The 16,264-nt window shown below is 34.8% G+C and overlaps 1 protein-coding gene across 6 annotated transcripts in view; it reads left to right on the top strand.

Annotated features, from left to right (window-relative positions):
• Positions 1 to 16,264, top strand: part of TBC1D5 (TBC1 domain family member 5) — a 368,525-nt gene that overhangs the window by 258,247 nt on the left and 94,014 nt on the right. For all 6 annotated transcript variants that reach the window (XM_036431572.2, XM_036431570.2, XM_036431571.2 and 3 more), the window contains one exon: positions 13,283 to 13,425. In XM_036431572.2, coding sequence (XP_036287465.1) covers positions 13,283 to 13,425 — 143 coding nt within the window. The remainder of the gene's footprint in view (positions 1 to 13,282; positions 13,426 to 16,264) is intronic.

The raw sequence follows: 16,264 nt of genomic DNA, 5'->3' as shown, positions 1-16,264 counted from the left end.
TTTGGTTAATTAATGAATTAACTGCTTGCCATTGGTGTACTGTGTGAGCTTCTGTAGGGACATAAGTATCTAAAAGAAATCACCAAAGCCCCCGTGTATCTATTTAAAGAGGCAGTATTCCTTTAAGGCAAGAATAGAGATCTGCCCATCTTGGATCTCTTAGTTTGAAAAATGTATTCATTGTACACTAATTTGAATGATGGACATTAATTTTTTGGTCATATATTTCCCGTTTTAGCTAATTTAGTTAAGAAAATGAGGAATTAGAAAGCAATTGAATAAATTATAAGATGTAAGTATTTGCATAATTTGTTTCAGGCAAATACTATATAGTAGTGCTCCCAAAATGAATTATTATGAACATATCTTTCAATTATGGATGAAGTAAATATTACAATTTTTAATATCTCAATTGAAACTTATATTTTCATGTTGCTAATATTGAAATATACTCACTTCAGTCCTTTATAAGCTAATATCCTTTTCTTCATCTTTATGGCGAAACAAGAATTCATTTGTGTTTGGCACAGTGCTCTAATAAGAGGGCTTCCTGCTTGCTTTGCTCTGTGAGGAAGTGACCTAACAGGAAAGATAGGAGATGAATGGTAATCAGCAACTTGGTGATGCAGAAGCATTTAGGCAAATAGATGATGGGAATGGCTGTTGTAGGAGTCTGTTGTTAAACAGCTTGTCTGATTATTTTCATATCTAAGTTAGGGGTAGGGAACCTTTATTCTGCCAAGGGCCATTTGGATATTTATAACATTATTCAAATACCATCAAGATTATGTACTTAAAAATGAGCCTGCTACATTTGGTCAAACATTTAATTAACTCACCCTTAATGCCTTGACAGGGCCAGACCAAATGATTTCCTGGGCTTTATATGGCCTGTGGGCCGGACGTTCCCCACCCCTGTTCTAAGTGATATATAAGTATTCATAGTTTTGAACTCTGTGCCAACTTAAATTTTGTTACCCTTGCTTTTTTAATCCATTGCATTTTTCAACTAGAGATCAATATTTCTTTAAATTTTTAGATTCACTGGTGTCTTTGGTTAAAAAGTATTTCAAAAAATTCCCCAAATAAAAATAACTAATAAAAATAGTATTTTATTATAACTTTAAAATTACCTCAGCCAGAAATGGTTGCTTTATTGATCCCTGAACTCCATAAAATTTAAAACCACCGTGTTACTCAGTTTTTTATATTAAAATGAGTTGTCTCTTTTCCTCTCTTCCTTTGCCTCTGTAGGGATGGAGTGAGAGGCACAGAGTAGAGACATATTAGGGAATTTGGAAGTTAGAAGTTAGAAAGCAGGAAAATGAAATTTTTATCTTGTAATCAACTTAATTGATGGTTATTTATTCACTTTGTGGATGAAATGACTTAGACCTTTTACTTTATTCTATTTTGTCTTTTTTCTGCTCATTACCTAGAGGCTGGTTGGGAAAAAAATGAAACTGTTTTGGTACTCATTACCAATTATAAAAAAAAGGTGTAGAGGAAAATTTTAAACCAATGTCTAGAATGAAGTTTGGGTTATATGTAGATTTTATTTATTTACTTTCCTCATTAAATAAAGTATAATTATATTTTTCATTTAAACTTTCAGTTTATCCTTTGTGTCATTAGGATGTTTTTGGATACATACTACAGGAAACCCTACCTTGTCTGCCTCAAGCATTAAGGAACTTAGTTAGTTCACATAGCTGAAGTCTAGAGGGACTGCAACTCAAGGACCTCAACTAAGGATACGTTTTTTCTGTATCTTTTCTGTATTAACTTCATCGTTGGCTTCTTGGGGCTTATATCTTTATAATCACAAAATATTTGTACTATTCCAGATGGAGAAAGAGAATGAAACCTTTTATCAAATACAAAACAATAGTTTTTTTCAATCCAATAGGCCAAATTAGATCATGTGCCCACCCCAGACCAAGAACAGCTCTCAAGGAGACCATCGTCTCCTATATACCTTAGACTAATTGGGGTCTTCATTAGAGTAGTGGTTCCTAATGGTGGCTTTTGGACCAGCACTTGTTAGAAATGGAAGTTCTTGGGCCACACCTCAGATCCACGGAGTCTGAAACTCTAAGGGTGGGGCCAGCCATCTATGTTTTTAAAAACACTCCAGATAATTCTGCTTTTGAGAAACACTGACCTCTAGCTATCAACTTCCTTTTGAATAATGTTGGGGAAACAAGCAGGACTGAATTACATCAAGTTTGTTTAGGAAGGAATAAAACCGGGATAGGTTCTTGGTAGGCAATTACCCTCCCTGTACTATAAGACTAAAATAATTAAATATACCTTCTCTCTTGCAAAGTTATTTATATGTGATGCCTCTTACATCACTTGTAATGAAACTCAACTATTCCCAAATATTTTCCTGTTAAATATACCCACCTAATATCCATTTGCCCTTTCTTTCTTACTAAAATAACTCTGATTTAGAGTTCATTGGGTTTTTTTGTTGTTGTTTTTGGAGTGATACTATACCACTTTCAGTTGTACATTGTGACACAGTTCTAACCATTAATAAATCATATTTAATCTCCAGTCAGCTGCTGGGGGGCTATGCCAAAATTTTGATTCCCTCATTTAGGCCCCCAGCCTTTCTTCTTATCACTGTAGATGCAGAGCCATTTTGCATCTATGAAAGAATGCCAGAGAATTTTAGAAGCTTCAGCCCTGACATCTTTAATCTGCAGAAACAAAGCTTCTGGTTGTGCAAGACAAAAATAAACCTCATATTTAAGACACTGTTTAGGTGTGTGTGTTTTTTTTTCTTCTTACTTGCAACCAAATGCAGTTCAAACTGAAAAAGTAACATAGTATAATTATTTTCATAAATGGAGAAGCATATAGCTTTCCTGTTTCTAAATTCTTTCCTCTGTTTTACAGACCTTACTTTCTGCTCATCAAATAAGTAATTACAAAGCACTTGGCTTAGTGGCTAAGCCCATACACATACATTAGGCTTGAATCTCCTCTCTCTATATCTTACTAGCTCTATTTGGCAAGTATTATAACTTCTCTGAGCCATAGTTTCCTCAAATGTAAAATGAGAATAATAACCCTTCATTCTCTGTTAAGGGGATTAAATATGTTAATGTGCATACACTATGAGCCACAAGCCTGACAACATTGCAAGCTTTGAAAAATGGTGGCTGTGTGTTGCTGAAGCTCAGTGAAGATGAAGGTGATTTATATCTGTAAAATATAATGATCAGCAGCACAGGACTAAGGGCATAGGAAACTAGAACTCAGCATGAACTTTATTTTGTTGTAATACTTATTTGAGCATTTTATTACCAGCTTGTAAGACTCTTCTTAGAAGTTGATTATGCCAAAATAAGACCTCCAGGAAATATGAATATGCATTTTGTTTCTTCTGTCTAGGTAACACTTCAGCTCTTTGTCTTTGGGGAAAATCATCACTTAAATTCTCCAACATAATAGCTGAAATCCATCTGCACAACTTGATGCTCTTTAAAATTCACACTGAATTCTGTGTAGACTTCTTAGCGCATAGGTCATTGTATTCTTAACTACAGTAGGCAGGACCCATGCCTACTTAATTTGTTTTCTTCAGTCTTTGTCTTTGAAACAATTACATGTGCAAGTAGGCATTACAAATATCTTTTGCTGGTAAGGTAGAACAATTATCACCTAGGAATGGTTTCATGTTTCCTCCATTTGAAAGTCATGGCTCTGCTAGGTGGAGTCCTAGGGACGCCCTTCTCGCTGTAATTTGGAGTCATTTGTTACACTGCTGTCCTGGCCACTAGAAAGAGCCAATGAGATAGTGAATGGATCAGCGCAAGTTCCCAGCATTATGGAAATATCAATTCATGGATATTGTCTATAAAATATACATGTTGTAATCTTTAAACCTTATATCTCCAGTTAATAGTTATCTGTACTTTAGTAACAGCCATATTTGATTATTACCTTTCACTTTTTGACAGAAAAACACTTTCTAAGGGTCCATGTCAGATTAGATCATAACTTACCAAGATGTCTTTAGTAATATAACCATTAAAATAATTAACAAAATTAATATTTACTATTTTTTTAAATGATCATGTAAGAAATAATTGCTTATCTTATCTTTGGATATATACACTCAGATTTTAAGGCTTAGACTAAATTTAAATCTTTGTCATCTCATTTTGATTAAAAGGATACATGGATAATTAAAGGTTTTAGTATTATTTCTAAGCTGACTGGTTTATCTGTGCTTTATCTGTAGACCCCCACCCCCTAAAAAAGTTTGCTTTAAAATCACAAAGTCAGATTAGTTTGGACAGAATTAAAAATTTAAAATTACCAACCTCAATTACCCAATTTAATATGAGTCTCAGAAGAGTTTGAGGGAAATAAAAGAAAGGCAATTGTCCGTGTATCTGACTCTTTTCTTTGTAATTCTTTAGAACCACGAAAATCATTCATGTTGAAGATTTATATCAAAAGGTGACTTACTCAGTGTTTGGATTTGGCTAGATCTTAAAGTCCATATCCCACAATCCTTGGAATGAGAAAGGTATACTTCCTCTTGTCACTGAGGTTATATTTAAGAAGACTTAGGCTTTCTTTAAAGGTGCCATTTACAAAATAGGAAGTCTTTGGTTTCATGAGCAGGCAGTTTTAATTCTGACCCCAGCATTTTCATCGTTTTTTAAACTTGGGCAAGTTACTTAACCATCTTCAAGTTGCAACTGCTTCATCTGTAAAATGGAGACATATAAAGTATTCAAAACAAGTGTCTTTGATAAATGTTGCTTCTGCTGTGAATCACCAAAGTCTATACATACTCCAAGAATTAGCATTAATTTGAATTTGTAAAGCTGATTTAGATGATAAGTAGGAAATATTCCCGCTAACCTCCAGGTGGCTCATAAAGTCACTATGCTTTATGAAACAGGTAGTATCTGCCTGCACTTGCCAGTTATTCTCTGCATCCTCACCTCCAGCTTCCTACTCTTCTGGTCACATCTGGAGTCTTTTTTATTTCCAGTAATTGTACCACCTCAAAAACTTCCACCTCAAACATGCTACTCTCTGACTGACTCCATTCCTTTCCTTATTATCTCTCCATCTCCAGTTTGACTTCCAGTCCATTTACCCCACTGGCTTTCCATTGTCATTTAGCCCCAATTGTCCTCAACACCCCCACTCATTATTTATCCCCTCAAATTAATTACTCTGTGCTTCCATCCTGTGTTATTTGACCAGCACAACACAAACCCTATTCCTGCTTGTAGGTGAGGAGCTGAAAGTGGCAGGAATAAAACAACCATGTTTACTGAACTCACTTTCTCTAGCTTCAAGGGAACCCTCAGCACTAACAACCCTATTGTATCTCCTGTCTATGGCCTATGATCAAAAATAGAGACATTAAAGAGTGGAAATTGACTAGGTGGGAGGATGAAGGGTTATAGTTTTTACCTTTGAAATGTTTATTCCTAGTGTCTATTTAGTCTAGGATCTGGGGACTGTGAGACATAGAAAAGGTGCAGGCAAGAGCTAACACAGGACACTCACTGGACATAGGCATCTGGAGGCCTACTTTCTGGAGCCACATTAGGGAATCGAACTATCCATTTTTATGTTTGGAAGTCTAAGGTCTACTTTTGTGATACATTTTCTAAAACTGAGTTTACAATCACTTTCTGATATTTTTCAAGTTAACTTGTGTGTTTTTTTAGTTGTTTTTTATCCTTCATGAGGTCAAGGATCACATTTTCTATTTTCATGTTTGTGCTTCTACATTAAGTATTGATGAAAAGTAAAAGCAACTAACTCTCATAAATTAAGGCAATAAAAAAAAATCACTTATTTAAAAAGGATCACTTTTAGATCAAGCCTATTAAGGTATAACATCTGTTAAATATAGCTTATTTAATCCTGGGCGTCAATGCTGACTATCCCCTTATTATTTACATCCAGTGTAGTGCTGTGTAAAATGTACTTGTTATATAAGTCCATTATGTTCATGGATGGCTTAGTGGAGACTTAGAACAGTGATTCTGAAACAATCATCAAGTTATCTTTACAGACGTTATACAGGCCCTAAGCAAGATGTCTCCCGTAATAAATTTGCTGTGGTTCTAACGTATGCTAGCCTATAGCCCTGCAGGAGAGTGCCTTCCAGTGGCAGGACTGACGCTTGGAGGGGTTTGTGTCCATTCTGGGCACAGGGCAGACCTTCAGAGTCAGGAAGCATTTCTTTGGCACCTGCCTCCAACTTTCCCCCCACTTCTATTAAATTTGCTGTCTCCTCATACCTTAATATTGAACTTAATATTTATAAACAATTCAAACTAAAACATTTGTACCAAATGGCTGATAAGCATAATTTCAGGACTTTGGGGTCCACATTTAAAAATATATATATATTTTATTGATTTTTCACAGAGAAGAAGAGAGAGGGATAGAGAGTTAGAAACATTGATGAGAGAGAATCATCCATCAGCTGCCTCCTGCACACACCCCCCCCCCCCACTGGGGATGTGCCCCCAACCAAGGTACATGCCCCTGACCGGAATCGAACCTGGGTCCTTTCAATCCGCAGGCCAACGCTCTATCCATTGAGCCAAACCAGTTTCGGCTGGGGTCCACATTTTGAACCTAAAGAATTTTATTGACTGGATGTCATGTTTTGAGATTTTTGAGTTGGGAAAGTTTTATCAATACAACTTGAATGTACAGGCTTGTTCAAATACAAATTACTTGGCCCTGCCCAGAATTTATAGTTTAGTAGGTATTAAGTGGGTAATGTCCAAGAATTTGCAGTTTGAACTAATTTCCAGGTAATGCTGATGCTACTGATCCACAAACCATACTTTGAAAATTACTGTTTCACCATGTTCCTAACTCCCTCTTTTTTCCTAAGATTACTCAGTATTACTCTTTGCAGTAAACCACACTAAAGTATTGAGGTAACATGAATTAAGTAAGCATTTAGCTTCTTCCCATCATATTCTTACATGCCCAAAGACCTGTATAAAGATAACCAGTTATCTGCATTATATGCATAAAATTAGGTGTATGCATGCCTCAAAAAGGCTTTATGTTATGAAAACATTGGCTGCCTTACCAAGGTGGATTTGGAGGGAGAGGGTCTGGGATAGGAAGGGACATTTTATCTAATGTATGCCCTGTTAGACTATGAAGTTCTTTTTTTTTTTTTTTTTTTGGGGGGGGGGGGACACTTGGAAAAAAAAAAAAGTACTCTAATCTAATAAAACAATAACCCCACATAGTTTTTAGGATGTGAGAAAGACGGTGAGATAGGCTGTACTCAGAAGTTCTTCAGACTTTACAATCCAGGATTTGTAGCTTCTAGGCACCAGAAGCCAGTCACAGAAATTGCTAGCTGATGTGGAAAGTAAATGAGTGCTGTTGATGAAAATAAATTTAAAGTATTTTATGCGATGTTTTGTGCTTCATATTTGAGTTGGTTTATGAGCAGATTAATTTATGAACATATTATATACCATGATGCCCTCAGTAAGCTAGATTTCACTGAATTTCTCTTTTCTCCCTTAGCCCAATATACAATTCTAGACCTCATATGTCTTCCTAAAATCAGCTAACCAAAAGTGGCAAGTAATTTTTCTTTGTAAGTTCTTAGTTCTCTATAGTTGCCTTAATGAGTTTCCTCCAAAGGAAGCTCTCTAAATCTTGTAGGGTCCTATGACTATAATTACCACTGTATTGTAAGGGGGGCACTTATGAATGAGCAGATCATGATTCATTGAAATAAGTTCTTCCGAAAGCATTCAGAGATCATAATAATCTGGCCACTCAGTGTATACATTACATAGACACAGGCAACAGTGTGAACAGTGTGGCAATACCCACAGGGAGAGTGGATTGGAGGCTGGAGGAGGTGGGCAGTGTCAGGGGAAATGAGGAGAGAGAAAGACTTTGCTTGGGGAAGAAAATGGGAACATGTTGCAGATATTTTGTTCAGTTGTGCACTTGATACCTGTATGGTTTTGTGAACCAATGTCACCCAATATATTCCATTAAAAAATATAAGTGAACAGAAAGCAATAGAAAAATTAATGTAATTAAGCAAAAATCCAACATTGTTCTTTTGTATCCCAGTATGCTTATCCAGTGTTATCATTTCATGATCACAGGTTACTTAAGGTGCCTTACACTGCTTGTTAAATTAAATACACCTTTACAACTTTGTTTCTCCTAAGGTGGCAATAACTAAATTTATTAAAGGGTCATTAAAATAAAATAAAAAGGACATGAAGATCTAATATGTAATTTTTTTTCCTGCAGGTATAATCCTACTACAACCGTGTTGGATTAAGGCTGTGTTTATTTAAACCTCAGTCAAATCGGTCATTTTCATACATTTTTTATTTAAAAAATAGATTTCTCTTGAAGTTTCCATGGGTCATTCACCAAGCAATAATATCACTAGGAGCCTACTGATACCCTGGGACAGCAGCTTAATTACACAGAAGTTTAACATTGAAAATAGTGATATAAGCGCAAAGATGGAATTTTTCCTGACTTTGAGTGGTTTATAATTAAATTTAATATTTCAGAAGGTATTTTCTGTTTGTGTAGATTTTAATTCTAAGTAGATCTGGTAAATTATGAATTATTGTATGATCACAAGTGATAAAATGTATACATTAATAAGCATTGCAGTCTGTAGGTGCAACATACATAAAGCAAGATAATAGTATCAAGCAAGTAAATTGAATCTATCCTTAAAAGGAAAAAAGTTTAATGCTACCCGTAACTGTAACTTAAACTCTTGCTAATTATTTTTAAATTCGATATAAGCATGTTAATTTTAGGAGCAACTTCCTTATAAGACCTAATTTCATAAAGTAAGTTTTTCTTTCTAAGAATAGAAAAGCTTACTGAAATAATTTCTGTTGGTAACTCATTCCATAAAGAACTGAATTTTTCCTTGGCTTTTTAAGCTCAATGAAAAAAGCCAAAAATAGCACAGGAAATTTTGTGTGTGGCAAATATATGTATGAACTAAATCCAGTTGGGACAAAAATGATTAAATTACTAATAAGGTCATTGTTGGTCCCAAAGTATTCCATTAGTTATATGATACTTTTTAAATATTTTGATAATTTATCCTTAATTTTTCTATAATAAATGCATATAAAAAAGAAGGAACTGTATTTTGCTTTAACTTAATATACTTATATGTACAACTTACAAACAGCCTTGTATAAAAGAAACATGCTAGGTATCAAATAATTAATAGTTTTTTTTTCTTATGTGTTTCTGGATCTTTTGCACTCACTGAATTATTGTCATGCCACCACTAACAAGATCAATGCCTGTGTTTGCAATTGAACTACACAACTGCTTCTCTGCAGCATGACAGCTGGCTTTGCAGTGAATTTAACAAGACCTTGGTAAATACATAGAGCACTTAGCAAAATGTACAGAGCTCTTTACAAAGAGCACTAGAGGCTCAGTGCACAAAATTTGTGTACTGTGGGAATGAGGGCTCAGCCCAGTATTTACCCTCTCTCAATCCAGGACAGCTGGTTCCTAACCACTCACCTATCTGCCTGCTTGCCTCACCGCTACTAATCGCCTCTGCCTCATACCCCATCACTGCAACTTTGTTTGGAAGATTATCTAGAAAGTTGTTAGGCTGTCTGGTCTAATTAGCATATTACACTTTTTTTTTTTTTTTTTTGCCCTTTATCCTCATTTATCTTTAATTATTTACTTCAACAGCAATTATACCTACTTACAATGGTTGACTTGTGGTTTATAAACAGATTTATTTCTCACAGCTCTGGGAAGGCTGAAGTCTGACATCAGGGTGCCAGCATGGTCAGGTGCTGGGGAGGGACCCTCTTCAGTATTGCAGACTGGTGTTCCATGTGTTCTCATATGGTGGAAGGGGCAGGGAAGTCCTCTGGGTCCCTTTTATAAGGGCACAAATCCCACTGATGAGGGATCCATCCTCATGACCTAATCATCTCTCGAATGCCCCCACCTCCTAATACCGTCACCTTGGGAGTTAGGATTTCAATACATGAATTGTGGGGGGCACAAACATTCAGTCTATAGCCACTTGGCTCTGAGTGCTAGAGGGGAAAGTGGTAAATAAGACACAATTTTTTATTATAATAGATTTTGGATTTCCTCTCTCTCTCTCTCTCTCTCTCTCTCTCTCTCTCTCTCTCTCTCTCTCTCTCTGTCACACACACACACACACACACACACACACACACACACACACAGAATTTAATCCTTACCCTAGAATTATTCAGCAATGTTCTTGGCAAAGTGAAATTTCAAAAATAAAGCAATGTGAAACATTTATAAAGCAGCACAGCATAGAATACAACATTAAACATAAAAGTATGGAAGACTTACATTCTGTGTAGTTTGGAGGATGTGTTTTATTTAAGGTATATTATATCATAGATGTTTTCAGTTCCCCTCCTGACAATGCTGCAGTAGAGATTACTGCTTGTATGACCTGGGTGGGGGGAGTGAGGGTGTCATTTTTGAGGCTAACCTAATACAACCCCAACCAGCAGAAAGGTTGCAAGAGAAGTTGGAGAAATATCCAGGCATTTTATTATAGAAATAATAGGAATATCAATTATTTCTTTAAAATACTTTTTTTCTTGCACTGTATGTGATGAAACTAAAGTTGTGGTTGTCCACAAGAAAATGGGAAGAGTTTGAGCTTTGAGAAAGGGGAGAAAATATAGCATTGCATTCTTATTTGTGGTGTGTTTTAATTTCATCCTTTTTGTTTGTTTGTTTGTTTGCTAAATGATGTCTATGATAGTATGACGTCAACTTTTTCAAAAGTGATTTTTGTTTCAATGAAAGTAGGGAAAATAAAGAAAAAATGTCCCCCTACACATAAGAAAGCCAAGCAAAAGCATTGCCTTTCAAGGAACAGCAGTGGTGGTTTCTAAATGGGGTTATTCAAATAAAGAAAACATTGAAATACCCTTCAAGAATGAAAGGGGCAAGTTTGGGGCATAGTACTATTTTACTGGTCTGATGCTTGAATTTTATACTAACATCTAGATTTGAACCAGAAGGAATCATTTAAATATCAGAATTTTAAATTTTGAAATAGCCATAATTGCCTGTTCATTGAACCAGGTAATTCCTTATTTATTTATATTTTTTAGCTTTCTTGTATCATAAATGTCAAATAAAATTGTAAGATATTTAAAGTGTACATCATCGTGATTTGATGCACTTGCACATTGAGAGGATTCCTCCCATCTAATGAATGAAGACATCCGTGACCTCATGTATTTATTCGGTTGTGTGTTTTTGTTTTGGTTCTTTTTTGTGAGAACATTTGCTACTCTCTTAGCAAATTTCAGTTATACAATACAGCATCATCAACTATAGTCCCTATGTTATACATTAGATCCTCACCAGTATTTTATATTGGTGATTTTTTCTTCCAGTCATCTCAGTTGAATAACTTTGAATGATCACATTCTAAGTGTTTAGTCATTTAATAATGCAGATATGGTTATCAGTTTGAAGATCCTTTAACCATTTGTACACCATAAGCGTCTATAGATGCAAGCAGCGGACCTTTTTTAATTAAATTCAAAATATCATGGCAGTTAGCTGGTTAAACAGGTGCCCCAAATAATTCAGTCCAGCTACTTTTTGCTTTGTCCATTCTCCTGGTTCCCCTGATGCTTTTTGCAAGACCAGTTAATTCATTGTAATTAAGAAGAGCACCTAGCTAGCTTAGAGATATTTGTATATTTCTTAAAATGGTAAACATTAGCATTTGTAATTTGAAAGAATTAGAAAGGTGTAGAGAAATAACATGCTTTTTTTTCTAAACTGCATAAATATAAATACATTAGATAAAAAAGTATATTTTATTTTTCATATTAGTGGAATAAGAATTGAAAGGTAGATAAAAATTTTAAACCGCCTATAACATTTTAAAAAAGATAAATGCTATTAGACATTAAACTTTTTTCCTGAAAAATAGAGTAACATAATTTAAGATGTAGTTGAAAATATAATTTAATTATTCTGTTGATTAATTTAACAGTATAAATAAAATAACTTAAGTATTTGATTATTATGATTCCTCATAAAGTTATATTTATGAGTGATTGTACCTGTATTATCACAGCCATGATTCCTTCTTAAATGTAATTATTCCTGAAGAAAGTATTTGAATTTTTTTGGCCTCACTTTAACCCCACAGATGGGTTTCAAATTTTGCGAAATAGTAACATATATTAGTTGATTTTTAAACAATTTCCTCTATTCTGTACTATGTGGTGGTACCAGAAATTTGGAATTTCTCATTCTTTGCTATGTCTAGAATCACATAGAATTCTAGATTCCTAAAGAAAGGCTGTGTAAGGAAATTGTAGCTGTGTTATGTAAAATTAGAAGTAAATTGATACAAACATATCAAAGTAAATTATTTTTATTATAAGAATTAGATATAAAGAGCTTAGGTAGCATTTATTGACAGTCTGAAGTGTAACTGTTTATGATACATAATTATATACAGACCTTGTTCAGTATTCTTATTGGCTGCTTATACCTACATATTCATTTTCCTGGCCATAGAGGTAACTGTGTTTTGAAAACCATGCCTGGAAAGATAGCCTCACTGATAAGTCATATCTCTTCTAAAGTTAAAAATTAAGTATCATGTTGTTTCATTTGAAATAACTGTCTGGGCTTGACAAAAACAGATATCTGCTCTTTTCCCTCACATTTTATTTTAAAATGAATATTTTTAAATGAATGAAATATGACAATGAAATTTTCTGTTTGGTTATAGTAATTTGTCATATACCCATTTGCAAAAATAGTAATTTGTCATATACCCATTTGCAAAAATCTAACAAAAAATTAGTAGTGAGCATGAAATTTTTGAAAATTGTAATTTTTAACTCATAACCTTACAAATAAGGTATTTATCAGACCACTATACATTTAATTTTTCTCTCTGCCTTTTTTATGGGATTTGTATTAAATAAGAAATATTTCTACCCTTTTAAATGTACTTTCGTTTTATACATATAGTAGGAATAAAGTTTAATGACTGTGATCTAGTTATAAAATTAAAAAATTCATTTGAAAAAAATTGTATTTTACTTCATTGTACTCTTGATGTATAATATTTGCTTAAAGTGATTAAAGATTATAGTTTCGTCACAGTTGTAGGAGAAAATGATTCCTCTTTATATTTCTCTCAAACGAACTGCTTTCTGAATTTTGGTTTTGTTTTCTCTAGGCGGTGGGTACGGCTGCTGTTTGGGCGAGAGTTCCCCCTGCAGGACCTTCTGGTGGTCTGGGATGCCTTGTTCGCTGATGGCCTCGGCCTGGGCTTAGTGGATTACATCTTCATAGCCATGTTACTCTACATCCGAGATGCTTGTAAGTGTTACTAACCTTGCCTACGTTCAAGTAGGTGATCCTGAATTTAAATATGTTTTACCTTTTAAATATACTTTACCTTTTATTCTGAATTACCATACTTAGATTTTTATCGTAGGCAATACATTGAACTAAAATTTTTTTGTGTGAGTTAACTATGTACATATTGGGAGATGTGGGTGATTTTTCCTGAGAGAATTGGATTATTTTTTCAGAACCCTTTTTCTGAAGACTTTACTCATGCTTTATTCTCCTCATTGCTAGTACACTCATTTGTGAAGTGCACATATAAAAAGCCAGTATTTCAGCTATGTTTAGAGCTCCACCTTCTGACAGGTAGGTAGTATTCAAGGATATTTATCGAGAGAGTAGTTTTCTTTTTATAGTATCAACAACTTGCCAATAAAAAAATAAATATTGCATTTTAAAAATCTCTTAACTTCTCGGTTATATTTTAGGCAAATGTGTTTCTCAATAGAGTGCCAAGTGGTAGCTATATTGCATCTTATCAGATCTACCCAAAGGTGCCTGCCCTAGTTGGAAAAACAGTGCATCCCTTTTGAATAGTTAGATGAAGAAAATATCAGAGCTTGTTTTAAATTTCAAAATATCTCAAATTATTTTCCTTCTCAGAAAAATAATCACAGTTCACTAAATAAGATTTGTAAGTCAAAATATAATTAAGAAAGATTGCATAAAGTGATGATTAAGTAGGAAATAAAAAACTGTCATAAGAGTAGGACTCTGTCAGAAGAATATAAACTGTTTTGAGCCATTCATAATCTTGACTGTTAAATTGCTATGTGGTTCTCTTTTATTTATTCATTGAATACCATTTGTGCCAGATGCTCTTGTTACGCCTCTGGTAACACTAATAATATTCTTTAAAATTTTAGATTATACTTTTTTAATTCCCCCCAAATTACTTGAGTGAATAAATGACAGGAGAACCACATTTTTATCCAAAAATTGTGGGGGTTGTTTTTGTGCCTTGAAGGTCAAACACTTTTGGTTTTGACAAAGTGAAAAGCTCCTTTTTTTTTTTTCTGAGTCAGAGCTAATCACATAAGAACATGGAAATCATAAAGGAAACATCTGGAAAGTAGAAAAAGATGTTTGCTGGATTTGATGGATTCTAGGTTTTTGGATATTCAATACTGTCTCCCATTTTAAAGTTGTTTGCCTTTTTTTAATGTAAGTACTTAAAAAAAAACAGAGGAATGATAAACTTCTTTTATTTAAAACATAGGTACATAGTTGTTCATATGGAAAATAATACAATAATAAATAAATAATAATACAAGAATTATTTCTGTATTTCATGAACTCTAAACTTACTTTGCCTCACCTTTTATTTTCACAAATTTTTTATAGTAAAGAACTATTAAAATTTATACTGGTTTTCTATGGGCTTAATTAATGCTTTTTTTCCTTAAATTTGACATATTACAACTATATTTTTAATTTAATTCTCCTGTCTCCTATACTAAGATCTACATTTTAAAATTAATTTCATGAAACAGTTAAATTTTTGGCAGCTGAAGTTTTTTATTTTTTTAATCCCTCTGCTGATAATGTTATAAAACATATGGGCACATGTGGAAAAATACAGGGGTAATGAAGTTGTTTATTCATTTCAGTGTTTAGTTCAACTTCTTTTTATTTGCTTGGTTAAATCCAGTGCATATCTTCTAAAATAGAGTGACTATTTATTACATATTTAAGGGGCATTGCCTCTGTCCTCAAAAAGCTTATCAGTTCATAGGAAAGATTGATATAATCAATTTCAGACTAACATACCCAGAGCTGTGGTTGAGGTTAGGAGTCCAATGGAACACTGGCTATAGAACTGGAATAAAAAAAACAGGTGCTAATCCTGGAAGACGGCAGTAGGCAGGTTTCGGAAATAGCCCACTTCACAGGTGGAGAAGATGGGAAGTGGAGGAAGTCCATCCTATATAATAAAAGCCTAATAACTAAGTGTCCTGTTGACCAGTCAGCCATTCAACTATTAATCAACGCATAATATGCTAATGATATGCTAAGGTCACTCAACTGCTTGCTATGACGTGCACTGACCGCCAAGGGACAGATGCTCCAGCTAGTAGATTAGCTTGCTGCTGGGGTCTGATAGGGTCTGAGTGAGATGATGGGCCGGACATGCCCTGGAGTCCTCCCATGGTCCCTCAACAGCTGACCAACCTCCAGAGTCCCTCCCCAGCCTCTATTGTGCACTGGTGGGGTCCCTGGGCCTGGCCTGTGCCCTCTCTCAATCTGAGACCCCTTGGGGTATGTCAGAGAACTGATTTCGGCCCAATTTCCACTGTTGCACAAATTTGTGCACTGGGCCTCTAGTGTCTGATAGAAGAAGAACCAGGTTGTCCACTGTGAATGAGGCAGGGTAGTGGAGGGGTTTGAGAAGAATGACTGGGAAGTGTGCTAGAGATGACTGATCAAGAACTAGAACAAGCCTGGTCTAGCTGTCAAAGATCCTACAGAGAAAAGCAGTGGACACTAGAACCAGGACTCAAATTATGTTTCTTCTCAATCATGCTCAGCACTCCCAGCAAGATTCAAAAGAGGGAGATCATAATTCAGACTTCAAGTTAAGGCCTCATCCAAATGAATTAGGTAGATCTGAAGGGAGGAAGGAGAGTGGAGGGTGCAGGTTGCATTTTAAGAGAGTGACTTAAGCTGTTTAGGGGAGAGAAACTTGGCTAGGAAAAGACTATGGGGAAATCAAGAGTATCAAGGGATTAGAGGCCAGGTATGAGAGCTAAAATCAGAGGTCATGGTCAAATAAGAGGACATGGAGCAGTTCTGGGTATGAGCAGAATGG

Source organism: Pipistrellus kuhlii, unplaced genomic scaffold, assembly GCF_014108245.1.
Source record: "Pipistrellus kuhlii isolate mPipKuh1 unplaced genomic scaffold, mPipKuh1.p scaffold_m20_p_11, whole genome shotgun sequence".
Classification (NCBI taxonomy): Eukaryota; Metazoa; Chordata; class Mammalia; order Chiroptera; family Vespertilionidae; genus Pipistrellus; species Pipistrellus kuhlii.
Note: the sequence above shows the minus strand (reverse complement) of the source record. Positions and strands in the feature narration are given on the sequence as shown.